At 59.6% G+C, this 13,765-nt stretch overlaps 1 protein-coding gene across 1 annotated transcript; it reads left to right on the top strand.

The window, feature by feature from the left end:
- The first annotated feature begins 1,718 nt into the window (after positions 1-1,718).
- On the top strand, positions 1,719-10,773 carry LHX5 (LIM homeobox 5). The gene is made up of 5 exons (XM_065890008.1): positions 1,719-2,237; positions 4,089-4,312; positions 5,014-5,291; positions 5,989-6,154; positions 9,909-10,773. Exons 1-5 carry the CDS (start codon positions 2,065-2,067, stop codon positions 10,274-10,276), a joined length of 1,209 nt encoding a protein of 402 aa, XP_065746080.1. The 5' UTR covers positions 1,719-2,064; the 3' UTR covers positions 10,277-10,773.
- Positions 10,774-13,765: the final 2,992 nt, after the last annotated feature.

Here is a 13,765-nt window from a genome sequence, read left to right as displayed (position 1 = left end):
CACGTAATGACTGGCCCACAAACACAGATCCAAAAACTTCTGCACTCACAAACACAGCCAGCCCGGCTCAGTCACATACACGCAACTCACCTGCGCGCGATTCAGACGTTTCCAAGTCCACTTTCACATCAACGTTACCACACACCTGTACAAATAACCGTACACAGAGGCACGCTCACACAGGCAGACACCATCACATTCATGCGACCACATACGCACGTATATACACACACCGACCAACGAAAACAGGACCGCACAGACCAGTACACACAAAGATTAGCAGAACTATGCGCAGATACAAACACACAAAAATACACGTGCCAAAGTGTATTCACATGACTGATTCGTGAGTAACTCTAAAGAGAGGCAAAAACAGGATTCTCAAACAGCAAATGTATACTAACAAACTCAGCAAATGCACCCAAACACACATCCACAGGCAAGCCTTAGCGTGCACACATGCTCCTCTGGCCCCTAGCCTGTGGGCCCAGGCCCTACAGACCCCATTAGCCCTCTTTCCTGGACCGGGAAGGGAAAATTCCCACTTTGCCTGCCTGCCCTCCCTAACTTAGAGCACCCCGGTCAGGCGCTGGGTTGGCACCTTGGGAAAAGAGGCATGGCCCTCTCCCTCCCCCCACCAGAGTCACATCCCCCCTCCACACACACCTGCGAACGCCCCACACACCCTCCGAGCCCCGTGGAATGGCACTTCCTGCTTCCTATGATGGATCGAACTTGCACACTCCGCCCGGACTCCCAGCGTGTGCAAACAGCGCCCCGCGCAATCTCCAGCGTACCCTCCTCGGCCGCGCTACCCACTCACCGCGGAGCCCCGACTGGCTGACCCGGGATCTGGAAGGTGCAGCGAGGAAAGCGGAGACGCGGTGAACATCACTTCAGAGCTGGCTTCGGGAAGACCGGTGCATCCTGGATCTCCCCCTCCCCACATCTCCCCCGAGCCCCGTGGCCAGCGCGCTCCGGCTGGAAACAACTCCGCGGTCTGAGACCGGGCCAGAGGACATCCCCCGCCAACCTGGGTCTGGGCTTGCTCGGCCTTTCTCTCTCACTCTCACACTCTCTCTCTCTCTCTCTCTCTCTCTCTCTCTCTCTCTCTCTCTCTCTCTCTCTCTCTTTCTCTCTCTCTCTGCCTGAGAAAAGCCGGGCTGGGCCCCAGCCCCCGCATATGACAAAGGAAGCCGGTGCCGCCTCCGGGAGTCCTGAGAACCTCGCCGCCGCAGCTCCAGGGCGCTGACCCCAGGGGTGCGCGGATGGGGGAGTCCAAAACGACGGGCTGGGCTGGGGAAGAGGTGGCAGACGTAGAGCGCGATCCCGGCCTCGGGCAACTTCTGCAAGTTCCGTGGATTGTGAAGGGGGCAGAAGTCCCCCTCCCGCTAGGCCTTCGAACCCCAGCCCCCCAAATATGTGCGAAGAGAGAGAAGAGAGACGCAGTTTTCAGATCGCGCGGCCCCCAGCCCCAAGCCCCCAAACCGGAAGGTAAATACTTACTTAGCCTCCGAACCAGGTACAAGCTAATACTCAACAATACTGATGCCTTGTTTTTTTTGCTCTGTCCGGACCGCAACGCTGTAGCCAATTTAGATATGCTATAAATTTAAGAGGTTGCCATGGCCACCGCGTACCCATTGGCCGCCGGGCCCCCTACGTGCCTCGCCACGTCACCAAATCTGAATAAGGATGCGCGAATTAGGCGGCGGCCAGACAAAGATGAGGATAGGAACCGCTTGAAAGTGGGGGAAAGTGCCGGCGCCTCCGCCACCGGGAAAGCCGCTCGGCAGAGGCGAAGCCCGCGGCCACCCAAGATACACTGGGGCGCGCGGCCCGGGGCATGAGGCTGTGAACGCCACCACTCCCCACCCCGCCCAGCGCAGCCCAGCGCCAGGCCAGCAATCACCCAAGGACTTGACCGGCTGAGTCTTGGTTCGGACCGGACTCGCCCGGCGGCGGCCAAGAGAAGAGGCGGAGAGCAGCGGCGGGGCCAGGGGGCCCGAGGGCCGGGGGCCCAAAGGGAGGGCAAGGCGGCCCGAGCCGCCGGGGCGCGGGGCTATGATGGTGCACTGTGCTGGTTGCGAGCGGCCCATCCTCGACCGCTTTCTGCTGAACGTGCTGGACCGCGCGTGGCACATCAAATGCGTTCAGTGCTGCGAGTGTAAGACCAACCTCTCGGAGAAGTGCTTCTCGCGCGAGGGCAAGCTCTACTGCAAAAATGACTTCTTCAGGTAAGAAGCCGCGCCGCCCTGTTGCCCGAGCGCCCGCCCTGCAGGCGCTCCGCTGGGGCGCCGGGGAAGGGGACACCACGAAACCCATCCCAGCCTCCCAGGCCCACCAGATTCAATGGGGAGCCGGGGAGCCCACCACTGTCCTCCTGCCCTCGGTCCAACAAGGGCCTGAACCCAGGCAGAGTGAGAAGAACGCTGCTTGGCTGCTTGTAGCTGGCTTTTCCAGGCCAGCTTGGATCGGTGGTGGGCCAGGGGGAGGAAGCTTGACAAACTTGCTGCCCATCCGTCTCTGCCTCTTGCTAGCTGAGGCCACCCCAAGGGTGGAAGCTTCCAGCCAGGCTCGGAGAGACTAAGGATTTTTGCGAAGTTAGGGGCAGGCAGAATGCGGAGTCCAGAAGCTGGGCTCCAGGCAGGTGGGACCCCCAGAGTGCTTCTGGACGAACAGAAACTTCCCAGCTCCTGAGGGGACTCAACCAGAAAGGCCTCCCCTGGTGATGGGGCAGGGAATCTTCTCCTCACTCCCCCCCATCAACTCCTTAAACATTTTCTCCTCTGTTGAAAGTACAAATGAAATGGAAGCTGGAATCAGGACCTCCAGAGTCCAGCCTTGCTGCCCACGGGCGCCCTCAGGCAGGTCACAGCAGATCACTTCCCTGAGCCTCACTTTCCCAGCTGAGAAACGCCGAAGGTCGGCCTGGAAGGCTGTGGGGTTTATGGCAGCTCAGCCCTGCCTGCTTCCCCCGGCTTTGCCAACTGCGTGGAGGGAAGGGGGGGGGCGTGATTAACGCCCTGGAGAAAGGCTGCTCACCAGCCCCAGTACCTGGCACTAGGGAACTTGAATAGGAGAAAAGGTCAGACGCGCCTTTACACGTGTAAACTCCTCGGCCCCAGAGGCCCAAGGCCCCTAATGTGGTGGTGCTTGCAAAGCACCTAATGATTTTTGATAAGGTGTATGTGGCCAATTACGCTGCCGCACGAGGCCAGGAGTGACTTATGGCTTCTAATGCCCTCACTACATCAACGTCACCCAAATTCGCCCTGTTTAGAGACGTGGGTACGAGGAGACGTGGGGGCCCCAGAGTCCTGGGCCCTCGCCCTCCTCCTCCCCCCGCACCTCACCCCTCCCAGTGCCGGTCTGCACCATCCATTTCGGGGGAGGCCAGCCGTCTCCCAGCGCTCAAGGAAGAGAGAAGAGGATTTAGACCAGGAACACAGAAAAGGTGGCATTGGAGAGAGCCCGGGTTCTGGCCGTGCAGGTTTGGGATCGCCTTCCGGTCGCATTTTCCCACTGCCTGCCTGAGGGCCAGCAGAAGGTTCCCTCCTTCCTGCTAAGGTTCAGCTCAGAAGAGGGGCTCCCCCCAGCTCCATCGCTAGGACCCGACAGCCAGGCTCCTTGGCCCTACCTGGACCCCAGCAGACTGGTAAGGATCCAGGAGGCAAAGCCGAGAAATGGTCCGAACCCGGCCTGCCTGGCTTTAAATGCTTCACAACCTCCAGAGCAGAGTTTGCCAGGAGCAGCCCCGGCCCATCTGGTAGCGATGTGGGGTGGGGGAGGGGCGCCACTTGAGGTGCTCCGGGCCGTCTGCTGGGCTGAAGGCTGTGGCGCCCATTGCTGGGAGCCCGGCAGAGTCCAAATAAACCTGACCGAGGCATGACAGTCCCAGTCCCAAGAACGGACCTGGATATTTGTCTCATGTCTTGCATTCTGACCAGGGAGGACAGGATTGGGATCTCATTTGACAGATGTGGAAACGGAGGCTTTTCAGAAGCTAGGGCAGGGTGGGAGGTCAGGGCTTCAGGAGGATGGGACACTGGGCTGGCCCTGGGTGACAGGCCCTGCTGTGTCTGCAGGCGCTTCGGCACTAAGTGTGCAGGCTGCGCGCAAGGCATCTCGCCCAGTGACCTGGTGCGTAAGGCCCGCAGCAAAGTCTTCCACCTCACCTGCTTCACCTGCATGGTCTGCAACAAGCAGCTGTCCACGGGCGAGGAGCTCTACGTCATCGACGAGAACAAGTTCGTGTGCAAGGACGACTACCTGAGCTCGTCCAGCCTCAAGGAGGGTAGCCTCAACTCAGGTAGGAGGCCCCCTGCCCCTCCCCAGGCCAGGCCCCAGCGCCCTCCAGCCAAGGCCTGCCTGCACACCCCTCCTTTGCCCCCTGTGTGCCCGCGGTGCACGGCTCAGAGCTCTCCGCTCGCGCCGGGCAGGTCGAGGTGGCGGGGAGGTGCGGGGGGCTGGGAAAGAGAGTCAGCGTTTGGAGCCAGCCTTCCAGGATGCCTACACTGCCAGCTCTAACCCGCCCTCTTCCAGTTCAGGAGCCCCTTCCAAGCTGCCCTCCTCCCCAAGTTTGGAACCGCACAATTTCCCCTTTCCGAGTCTTTTCAGCTCCTGGTAATTTCTAGCTGCGCTGGGAGGACACTAATTGGGGTCTCGAGGAAAGAGAGAAGGGAGAGGAAGATCCCCGGCCCGGAGGGCATCTGTACCCTCCTCCCGTCCCCTCTCCTAGAGGGCCGGGCTCTCCAGAGAGCGCGACTTCCCCTTTCCCAAGCACTAGCTGAAAAGTGCTGAGAGGGCTTGAGAAGGGCGCTTCCAAAGGCCCAGCCCCGCCTGGAGGGAGTGGGCGGGCGCCGGGCCCCTGGGGGAGGGGCTGTCGCCGGCTTTGGGAGGGAACCCTCCGGGGTTGGCGGTGGCCTGAGCCTGCAGGAACAGGCTACCCGACTGGAGAGGTCTCGGGCCGCCGCTGACACCCTGTCCCCTTCCCGCTCCGTCCTCTCGCAGTGTCGTCCTGTACAGACCGCAGCTTGTCCCCGGACCTCCAGGACCCACTCCAGGACGATCCCAAGGAGACGGACAACTCGACGTCGTCGGACAAGGAGACGGCCAACAACGAGAACGAGGAGCAGAACTCGGGCACGAAACGGCGCGGCCCGCGCACCACCATCAAAGCCAAGCAGCTGGAGACGCTCAAGGCCGCCTTCGCCGCCACGCCCAAGCCCACGCGCCACATCCGCGAGCAGCTGGCGCAGGAGACCGGCCTCAACATGCGCGTCATCCAGGTGCGGCCCGGGTCGGCTCTGGCCGGGTCACCCCTCCGCAGCCCCGCTGCGTCCGCGAGCTGTGAAGCTCGGAGGAGCCTCCCACCCAGCCTCCTTGGCTAGGAGCGCGCCGAGCCCGCTCTAGGGGCAGACGGTGCGCCGGAGATCCGGGCCGGCTGGTCACACTCCGAGCCAAAATATTCAGCCTAGCCCTGCCGGCTTCCGGCGGCGTCATCTTGGGCGGGTCACTTCACGTCTCTGAATCCCACCCCCGCCCCTTTCAGGGAAGGTTTTAAGCCTCGCTTAAAGGACAGGACCTTTCCTGTCCTCCCGTCCTCGGAGCAGAGAAAGAGGCGATGCTCTTCACGTGCTCCTTCCCTGCGCCCGACGCGCGGGCAGACAGACAGAGCCCGGCTGGGGAGTCGCAGGGCCGAGACCAGAGCCGTGCCGGGCGGCGGGCCTTTATAAAGCCGTCAGGCCGCGGATGGGCCGAGGACCAGGAAGCCCAAGTCCTTATGAGTCGCCCCACGGGTCCGCGAAATCCTTCATCCTTGGCTGGTTCGCCGAGGCCCCTCTCCACCCCTTTGGGCTAATCCGGCCCGGCCCCCGGCTCAGGGCATTCTTGGTGCGGAGGAGGCGCTAGGACCCAGCGGGGGTGGCCCGGGCAGGGAGAGAAGGGGACCCGGAACAGAGTTCACAACCCCTTCCTCTGTCCCAGGTGTGGTTCCAGAACCGACGGTCCAAAGAACGCCGGATGAAACAGCTGAGCGCCCTGGGCGCCCGGAGACACGCCTTCTTCCGGAGTCCGAGGCGCATGCGCCCGTTGGGCGGCCGCTTGGACGAGTCTGAGATGTTGGGGTCCACTCCGTACACCTACTACGGAGGTAAGCAACCGCCTAGGGCGCGGTGCCCCACACCTAGGTCAGTGCTGCTTGAGGGTGCAGGGCCGGATAGCCCATGATCTCAGGCTGCACCTGGACCCCTCCCTCCCTTCTACCGCATCAACACAGGTATACTCCCCCGCAGATACTTCCTGGACAGAAAATCAGACACACGGGTTCACTCAACCATGCAGTGGTACCAACAGATAATAAACACGTGAGAAAAGCAGTGACACACTCACCCATGCAGGACCACACGAGTTCAGAGACCTCGGGGACACGCATCTAGACACATGATCACCCGCAACCAGCACAGGTATACCCCAACGCCTAGATATACTGGCACTCTCACGCGTCATACCAAGTCAGGCACTTCTGCATGCACCGCATCCCAACCGGATACACAGCCCTTGCTGCCCTGGCCCACGGCCTGGTGTATTTGGCACCAGCAGGAAAGCAGGCACTGGAGGGCAACACCGGCAGTAGGGATGGAGGGGTCAGGATTCATCTGGGGTTGCCCCCTTGCTGTCTTCCAAGTCTGCGTCTCCTGTTGGGCTACGGGGACTGTGTGCACAGCATCTGGCCCGGTTAGCCCGGATGCTGGCGGTTGCTCTGGACTAGGGCCCCCGCCCACCCTCCAGCTTCAAGCGCACCGGGGTTCATCAGGGCTGGGGTGGGCAAGGATTGAGCCAACCCAGTTATGCATTCTCTGTCTTTGGGGCTGCAGAGGGCGAGGAGCCTGCTTTTGCACAGAGGAATTTCATGGTTGGTGTTACGAGGCTCAGGCCTGGGTGAAATCTCCTCTTAGGTCACCCCTTCCCTTCCTCCGTCCCTCCTCTCTCCTCCCTTCACCCCACCATGTTAACTTACTTCACTCTCCTTCCTGGATTACCTCTTCTGACTCCCTCACCTCCGTTTTTCGTTTTTTGTTTTTGTTGTTGGTTTTTTTTTTTTTTTTTTTTTTGAGACCCAGTTGTTTCGGGGCACTACTGCACTGACTCACCATCCTACACATTTCAGACCTGTGGACTCTAGGAAGGCACCTTCCCCTTCTATTCCAGAGCCTCTGGATTTGGGGAGCCCCCAGGAATACCTCTGCCCGAGGGGAATCTGTGCTCAGTGCCGCCCAGCCTGGGGGAGGAGGGGCGGAGGCTAGTAGCCCAGTTTGGGGAGAGGTGGCAATGTGGAGGGCCAGGAGCCAGGTGCCCAGGCAGACCCAGAAGGGAAAGTAAGAGAACCCTATGACTAGCCTTGGTACATCCGCAGGCCTGGGAGGTTAGATCTTCTGGCCTGGCCAGGGGCCCCAGAAATTGTGGATGAAATGTGGTGCTCTGCTTTTTCGGGAGAGACTGAGATGGCAGGGCCCAGGTTGGGGGGCTACAGACACCAGAGGCAGCTGGGATGGTGGACTTGTCCTGGGGCCTCTACTTACCAACTCTCTTCACCTATCTTTGGCTCCTTGAGCGCAAAATCTCCGCCCGGCGCAGGGAGGCTGGCGGGGCGGTACCAGTCCGGAATTTTTCCCCGCCTGGGTAATTAACCAAGGTTTCCCCCAGGACCAGTGTGCCTCTCACCAATCCCGCGTGGCTGCTGGATGGGGTGATGGCCCGGACACGCGGGCCCCTCTTTTCCTGCAATGGGGGGAGGACCCCCCAATCCCAGGGAGGCAGCCCCTCCTAATCCGTGCTGGGAGATCCCGGCGTCGGCGGCCGGCAGCGGGCGAGAAAGGGGCCGGGCGGCGGGGCCGGCGGCTCCCCGTGGGAGCGCGGACAAAGCCCCAGCTGCGGCTTTTGTGCGCTTTTCAGACGGCGTTTGTTCCAATTACCTCCGGCCCGGCCGCCATATGGGCGGAGGCGGCGCGCTCCGCGCGGGGGCCGAGGCCCTCCCTGGCTAGCCGGCTTGCTAGGCGCCGTGGCCGTCCCCCATCCCCGTCCCTTAGGGGCCCCAAATTCGCCGCTTCCAACCTTTCTCCTCCCTTACGGGGAGAATGGAACGAGTGGTTTTTAAAAAGTAATTGGCGACCGTTTTAGCTGCGGCCTAAACCATCTCCAAGCCCGCCTCCAGACACTCCCCATTTGGACTGATGTCAGGGGGGGTTTGGAGAGGGAAGGGGCGGCAGGGGGCGTCCAGAACTCGCCCGGGTGACAGACCCCCAACACTAAGCAGGAGGCGTAGGTTTGCAGAGGAGACCCCAGCTTCCGGGCGCACCGGTTTTCCCGCCGTACAAAGCGGGTTATTGTCACGAGTGCGGGCTACACGGTGCTCCTTTCCTGGCTTCCCACACCCCACTCCTTCGGGGCCGACCCAGGGGGAGGGGAAGAGGCTGTGCGGAAGGACTTCGGGAAAGGGGGCTCTAGGAGGAGGTCACACGGTTGATGCAGAAACACTTTGTTGAGAATGGGCGAGCGTGTCATCTGGAGCCCCTGTGCTCCCTGAATTTGTGGGCAGAATTCGCATTTGTGCATTTTTCCGGAGAGAGAGCCCATAGCTATCATCAGTTTATCAAAAGAGCTCAATGTCCCTAAATACTCCAAAACCTTGGGGTCCTGGCAAACCCGCCCGGGGTCAGCCTGGAGGACCCGAGGCACAGGGAACTCTAGACGTGGCCCGGCGAGTGTTCTCATCCTCTTCCCCTCTCCCGAGTGTCTGGGCCTCAACTTTCTCCGTTCCAGGCCAGGTGAGGCCGGGACAAACGGTCGGAGTCCCACGTTCACCGGGACGGACGCGGGGCACGGGGCCGCGCCAGGTCGGCGGGGCGCAGGGGGCGAAGGAGAGGGCGCTGAGGCCGCCTTGCGCGCTCCGAGTCCAGGGTTCCGCGGCCGGGGCCCGACTCGCCAGCCCCTCGGCGCTCCGGCCGCGCTTCTCCCCGACGGGGTCTCGGGCCGATCTCAGTCCCTTCGCATTCTGGTCTCCGTCCGTCGCCCCTGCATCCCCGCCCTACTCCTCTCGCCGGCCTCTCAGCCCCAGCGTCTCTGGCCGTCTCTCTGACTCATCTCGCGCGTCTCTGGGCGCCTCTGTCTCTCCCGACCTTCCGTCTCGTTCCTGGGTCTCTTGCCGGGTTTTTCCCGTGTGTCTAACCACACGGCCGTCTCATCTTTCTCTTTGCGTCCCCTAGACTGTCTCTGCCTTAGTCGAATAAAGCCGGGTCTCCGGCTCAGCCGTGGGTTCGGTGACTGAGGCGCTTTTCTTGCCTTGACACCGACTCTGAGTCTGGGGGCTCCCTGCTGCATCCCCTCTCCAACCCCCTTTCACCCTGTCCTCTGCCCATCTCTCCCTGTCTCCTTATCTGGCAGTCATCGTGACTCTCGCTCTCTGTGTATCTCTCACCAACTCTAAGACACTGTCAGGAATCGTCACTGTGTTGCCCCTCCCGCCACCGCCGTCTCCCCTCGGTCTCTCTTTGTCAAGGAACCTCTCTGTGTGTTCCTCATCGTCTCTGAGCCTCTCCCGGCCCCTGAGTGTAGCCTTTCCGTACTTCTGGTTGTCTCTCTGCCCAGCACGAGCTCCGGGGCTGGTCCTCCGCCCCTCCGGCCTCCCTTGGTCTCCGCGGGCCTCTCCACGGGTCTTTCTCTAAGCTCGAATCAGTGTCGCGCGGTCCCCCGTTAACGTCCTGTCCCGGTGGCCCCCACCACGTCCCACGTCTCTGGCCTTCGTCTCCCCGGGTTCCCTCCCCCGAGTCTCTTCCGCCGGGTCCCTCGAGTCCCTCGGCGATCTCGCATCTCTCACTCTCCCCTCTCCCGCCCCGTCCCGTCCGCAGACTACCAGGGCGATTACTACGCGCCGGGAGGCAACTACGACTTCTTCGCGCACGGCCCGCCGTCGCAGGCGCAGTCCCCGGCCGACTCGAGCTTCCTGGCCGCCTCGGGGCCCGGCTCGACGCCGCTGGGCGCGCTGGAGCCGCCGCTCGCCGGCCCGCACGCCGCCGACAACCCCAGGTTCACCGACATGATCTCGCACCCGGACACGCCGAGCCCCGAGCCGGGCCTGCCGGGCGCGCTGCACCCCATGCCCGGCGAGGTGTTCAGCGGCGGCCCCAGCCCACCCTTCCCCATGAGCGGCACCAGCGGCTACAGCGGACCCCTGTCGCACCCCAACCCCGAGCTCAACGAGGCCGCCGTGTGGTAAGGCCGTCGGGCCGGGCCGCCCCCCGCCCCCCGCGCTCGGCCCTGGGGCCCCGCCCGGCCGTCCCCACCCCCCCACGCCCCCCCCACCCCCGCGCCCGGGACGCAGCCTCCCGAAACCAAAGCGCCCGACGCGGCCGCGGCGCGGGGCGCCCTCGGGGGCTCTCTCTCGAGTCCGAACTCAACCGGCAGCTGCTTCTCGGCTGGGCACGGAGGGGTACCGACCCCCGCATCTGCATCCACCCCCTGGGACTCTCCGGGAACCCCCTGCCCTCCGCCAGCGCTCCTCGGCAGCCGCGAGCAATTTCTTGGGACCAAAGTGAATACGGAGGGTCAAGAGATTTCAAGCACGCTCTAGACTTCCCCCGAACCCCCACCACCACCCCGCACCTCTTTGGACCAAGAGAGGGCTGAAGCCAAGGGACAGAGACAATTCTTTCCCCCTCCTTGCAATCCGAGTGGCATTTTGTAATCTTATTTCTCACTCTGCTTTCCCCTCTTTAAAAAAAAAAAAATAAGAAAAAGAGAGATCGGAGAGAAGAAAGGGAGCAAAATGAGTTAGAGAGAAGATGGAGAGAGCGCCAGCCAGAGAGAGAGAAAAGATGGAGAGAGAGTGAGAAACACGCTTGGATGGGGGTGTCACTGGGAGGAAGACAGATCCACCTGCGCGTTGGCGCCCCCTGGTGGCCAATCTTGAGGATCACGGTCAGCTTCTCTAGGAAGGGGCGGGGGGCGGTCCGGACATCGGCGCCCCAGGGCCAGACCCCCACCTCTTCCTTCCTTTGACATTTATTCTGACCCCGGGGGTCCAGGCCAGACTCAAACACTCGCCCACCCTGCGCTCCCCCTGGGCAAGGCGCCAAGATTTCTTGGGCCCTGGCCCACAGACCACCCTCCGTGCCCGGGTCCTGGAGGCTGGGTGGTCAGGATGTACAGTATTATACTTTTTTGGAAGTTGAACGCTTCTAGTTTCCTTATTTTGTATAAAGAAGAAACAAATAAAGTATGTTTTTGTGTTTACTGTTTATTTATTGTACACTAGTTATCTGGGGTTGGACATTTTATATTTTTAAGAGGAGGGTGGGCGGAATGAGGGAGGGGAAGCAGAAAGAGGTTTACCTAAAAAAAAAAACACAAAAAAAACCCACAAAAAAACCCACAAAAAATCAACTTTTTTAAAAAGAAAGATTAATAAAAAAAATTCTTTTTCCCTCCGTGCTGTGTGGTTTTCTTTCTTTCTTTCCTTGTTTCGTTCGTTTGTTGTGCCCCTGTCGTCAGTCACTCAGAGTGAATGGAACTATTCTGGTTCCTGTTTCTGACATAAAACAGACTTGATGGGTGCAAAGACCTCTCCTCATCTAGAAGGGTGGCAGGGGGGTCTTTTGGCCATTACCAGGTAAGGAAGGTGCCTGTCGTGTTTTTTCTTTTCTTTTCTTTTCTTTTTTTTGGACTGCTACTATGCACCAATAACATCTCCCCCTGCTTTACCTAATACCCCGATCTAACACAAGCCAGCCTGGCACATAGTAGGCCTTCAAAATATTTGATGACTGAATGGATGTGTGATTTGTTTGTCCCCAGGAGAATTCTAGCTTCACTCCTAATTGCGCCCCCATGTAATTCCAGGTGGCAGAAACAAAACCAAACAAACAAAAAAACAGGCTGGTAGGTCCAGTGCTAGTTATCTGCAAGGCTGTATTAGGACAGAAAGTGCCCCCAGGGAGAGCAAGGCTGTTTGCCCTGCAGTTCTTATGCAGTGCCTGCGTGTGCCCTTCGGTAAACCAGCATGACGGAAGGGAGTCCTCCAGGAGACTTAATGGGCCTGAGGCCACTCCCTAAAGACAAGTCCCTCCCTCTCTCTGCCTCAGTTTCCCTACTTTCAAAAGCGGGGACTGGAGGGAGGGCTTCCTATGCCTCATTTCCTTTCTGCTCAAACACTGTAAGATGAGAAAAGCAGATGAGGAGAGAAAAATAGATGGAAGAGGGTCCCGCGTTTAGATGCCTTTTCGCCCAAGCTTAGGGTGGGGGGAGCTTGCCCATTTTAGCAGCAGCAGGAAAAGAGGGGGGACAAGGAACTGGTGGGTAGTGAACCACCAATGGGCACATGCTAAGAGTTTTCCTCATCTGTCCTTCTTTTGTGTGGACATCACAAGAATTAATTCGAGGTGACCTGGCTTTTTCTTTTCTTTCCTTATAGCACATTTATCTTTATCAGACAAATGCTACTTGCTCATTGTGGAAAATCTAGAAATTTCAGATAAGCAAGAGGAAGAAAAGGCAGTCACCCAGAATCTCAAGTAAAGTAGTGGATGCATTTCCTTCCAGTCTTTTTTTTTCTTTCTTTTTGAGACTAGAGATCATGCACACATAGACACAGAGCATAGACTTGCCCTTGGCACGCTCACAACTCTGAGAGCACCAGGCGTGGGAGAGGCCCACTCTTGTGTCAGGGGATCCTTGAATAACCCTGGGGTGGCCCCATCAAGATCTCAGCGGGTGGCTTCGGAAGCCAGAGTCCAGGAGGGATGTGATCTCTGGCGTCACGATCTGGACTTGAGACTAATTCCCCAGGGGCTCTTCCTCTGAGTGTTTGTTAGTTAGGAGGGTTGGGAGCAGAGGTCACCTAGGAGTGGGATGAGGGAAGAACAGAACCAGGGCCCTGGGGTCTGGGAGACTATCTGGCTGGTCCCTGCATCACCTTTTTGAGCCTCAGTTTGCTCCACCGTGAAATGGGCTCACAATGGCGTTTCATCCACATTGGAGAGATGCGATTTAACCCGTGGCCAAGGTTTAGGAAATATAGATCTTGGATTCAATCCTCATCCCCATCCTCTGCCAAACACACACACACACACACACACCAGCTTCCTTGGACGATGACAAGGGGAGAGAGAAGGGGACGCTTGTCAAAATCGGCTCAAAACCACCCCCACTCCTGTGAGCTCATTTCAGCTCCCCTAGTGCCTGCTGGGCCCAGGGGCTCTGGGAGGAGAAATCCCACCCCCACTCCACCCTGCAGCAGTGACCCTGCAGGGGTCACTGTCATGGTCTTGGGTGCACTTAATAAGGGAGGCAGTTCCTAAGGAAGGCTGAGTGGAGAAGGAAGAGAGTTGGAAAGGGACATTTGTCCCTACACACCCACAACCATTTTCTCAAAGTGTGGTCAGAAGACGAAGCTTGCTAAAAATACGTATCCCTGGGCCCCCTGGCTAAGAGAGGGGCTGGAATTGCTCTCTGGCTTGGTGCCCAAGATGCTTCACATTTGTCAAGCTCCCCCGTTGCTTCTGAAGTCTCCCAAACTTGCGGGACCTCTGCCTGAACTAGTCCTGTCCAGAGTCTAATCTGATCCTCACAGCGCCCCTTCAGGATGAACGTTGTCATCCCCATTTTACAGATGAGGAGACTGAGACTCACGAGCTGCCTGGGGTCACGCAGACATGGAGTAGTTTTGAATCAAGAGCTTCTGCTTCTGCTTCCAGAGCCCACATTGTCC

This window comes from Phocoena phocoena, chromosome 13 (assembly GCF_963924675.1).
Source record: "Phocoena phocoena chromosome 13, mPhoPho1.1, whole genome shotgun sequence".
In the NCBI taxonomy this organism is placed as follows: domain Eukaryota; kingdom Metazoa; phylum Chordata; class Mammalia; order Artiodactyla; family Phocoenidae; genus Phocoena; species Phocoena phocoena.
This window is presented reverse-complemented; position numbering and strand designations above follow the sequence as displayed.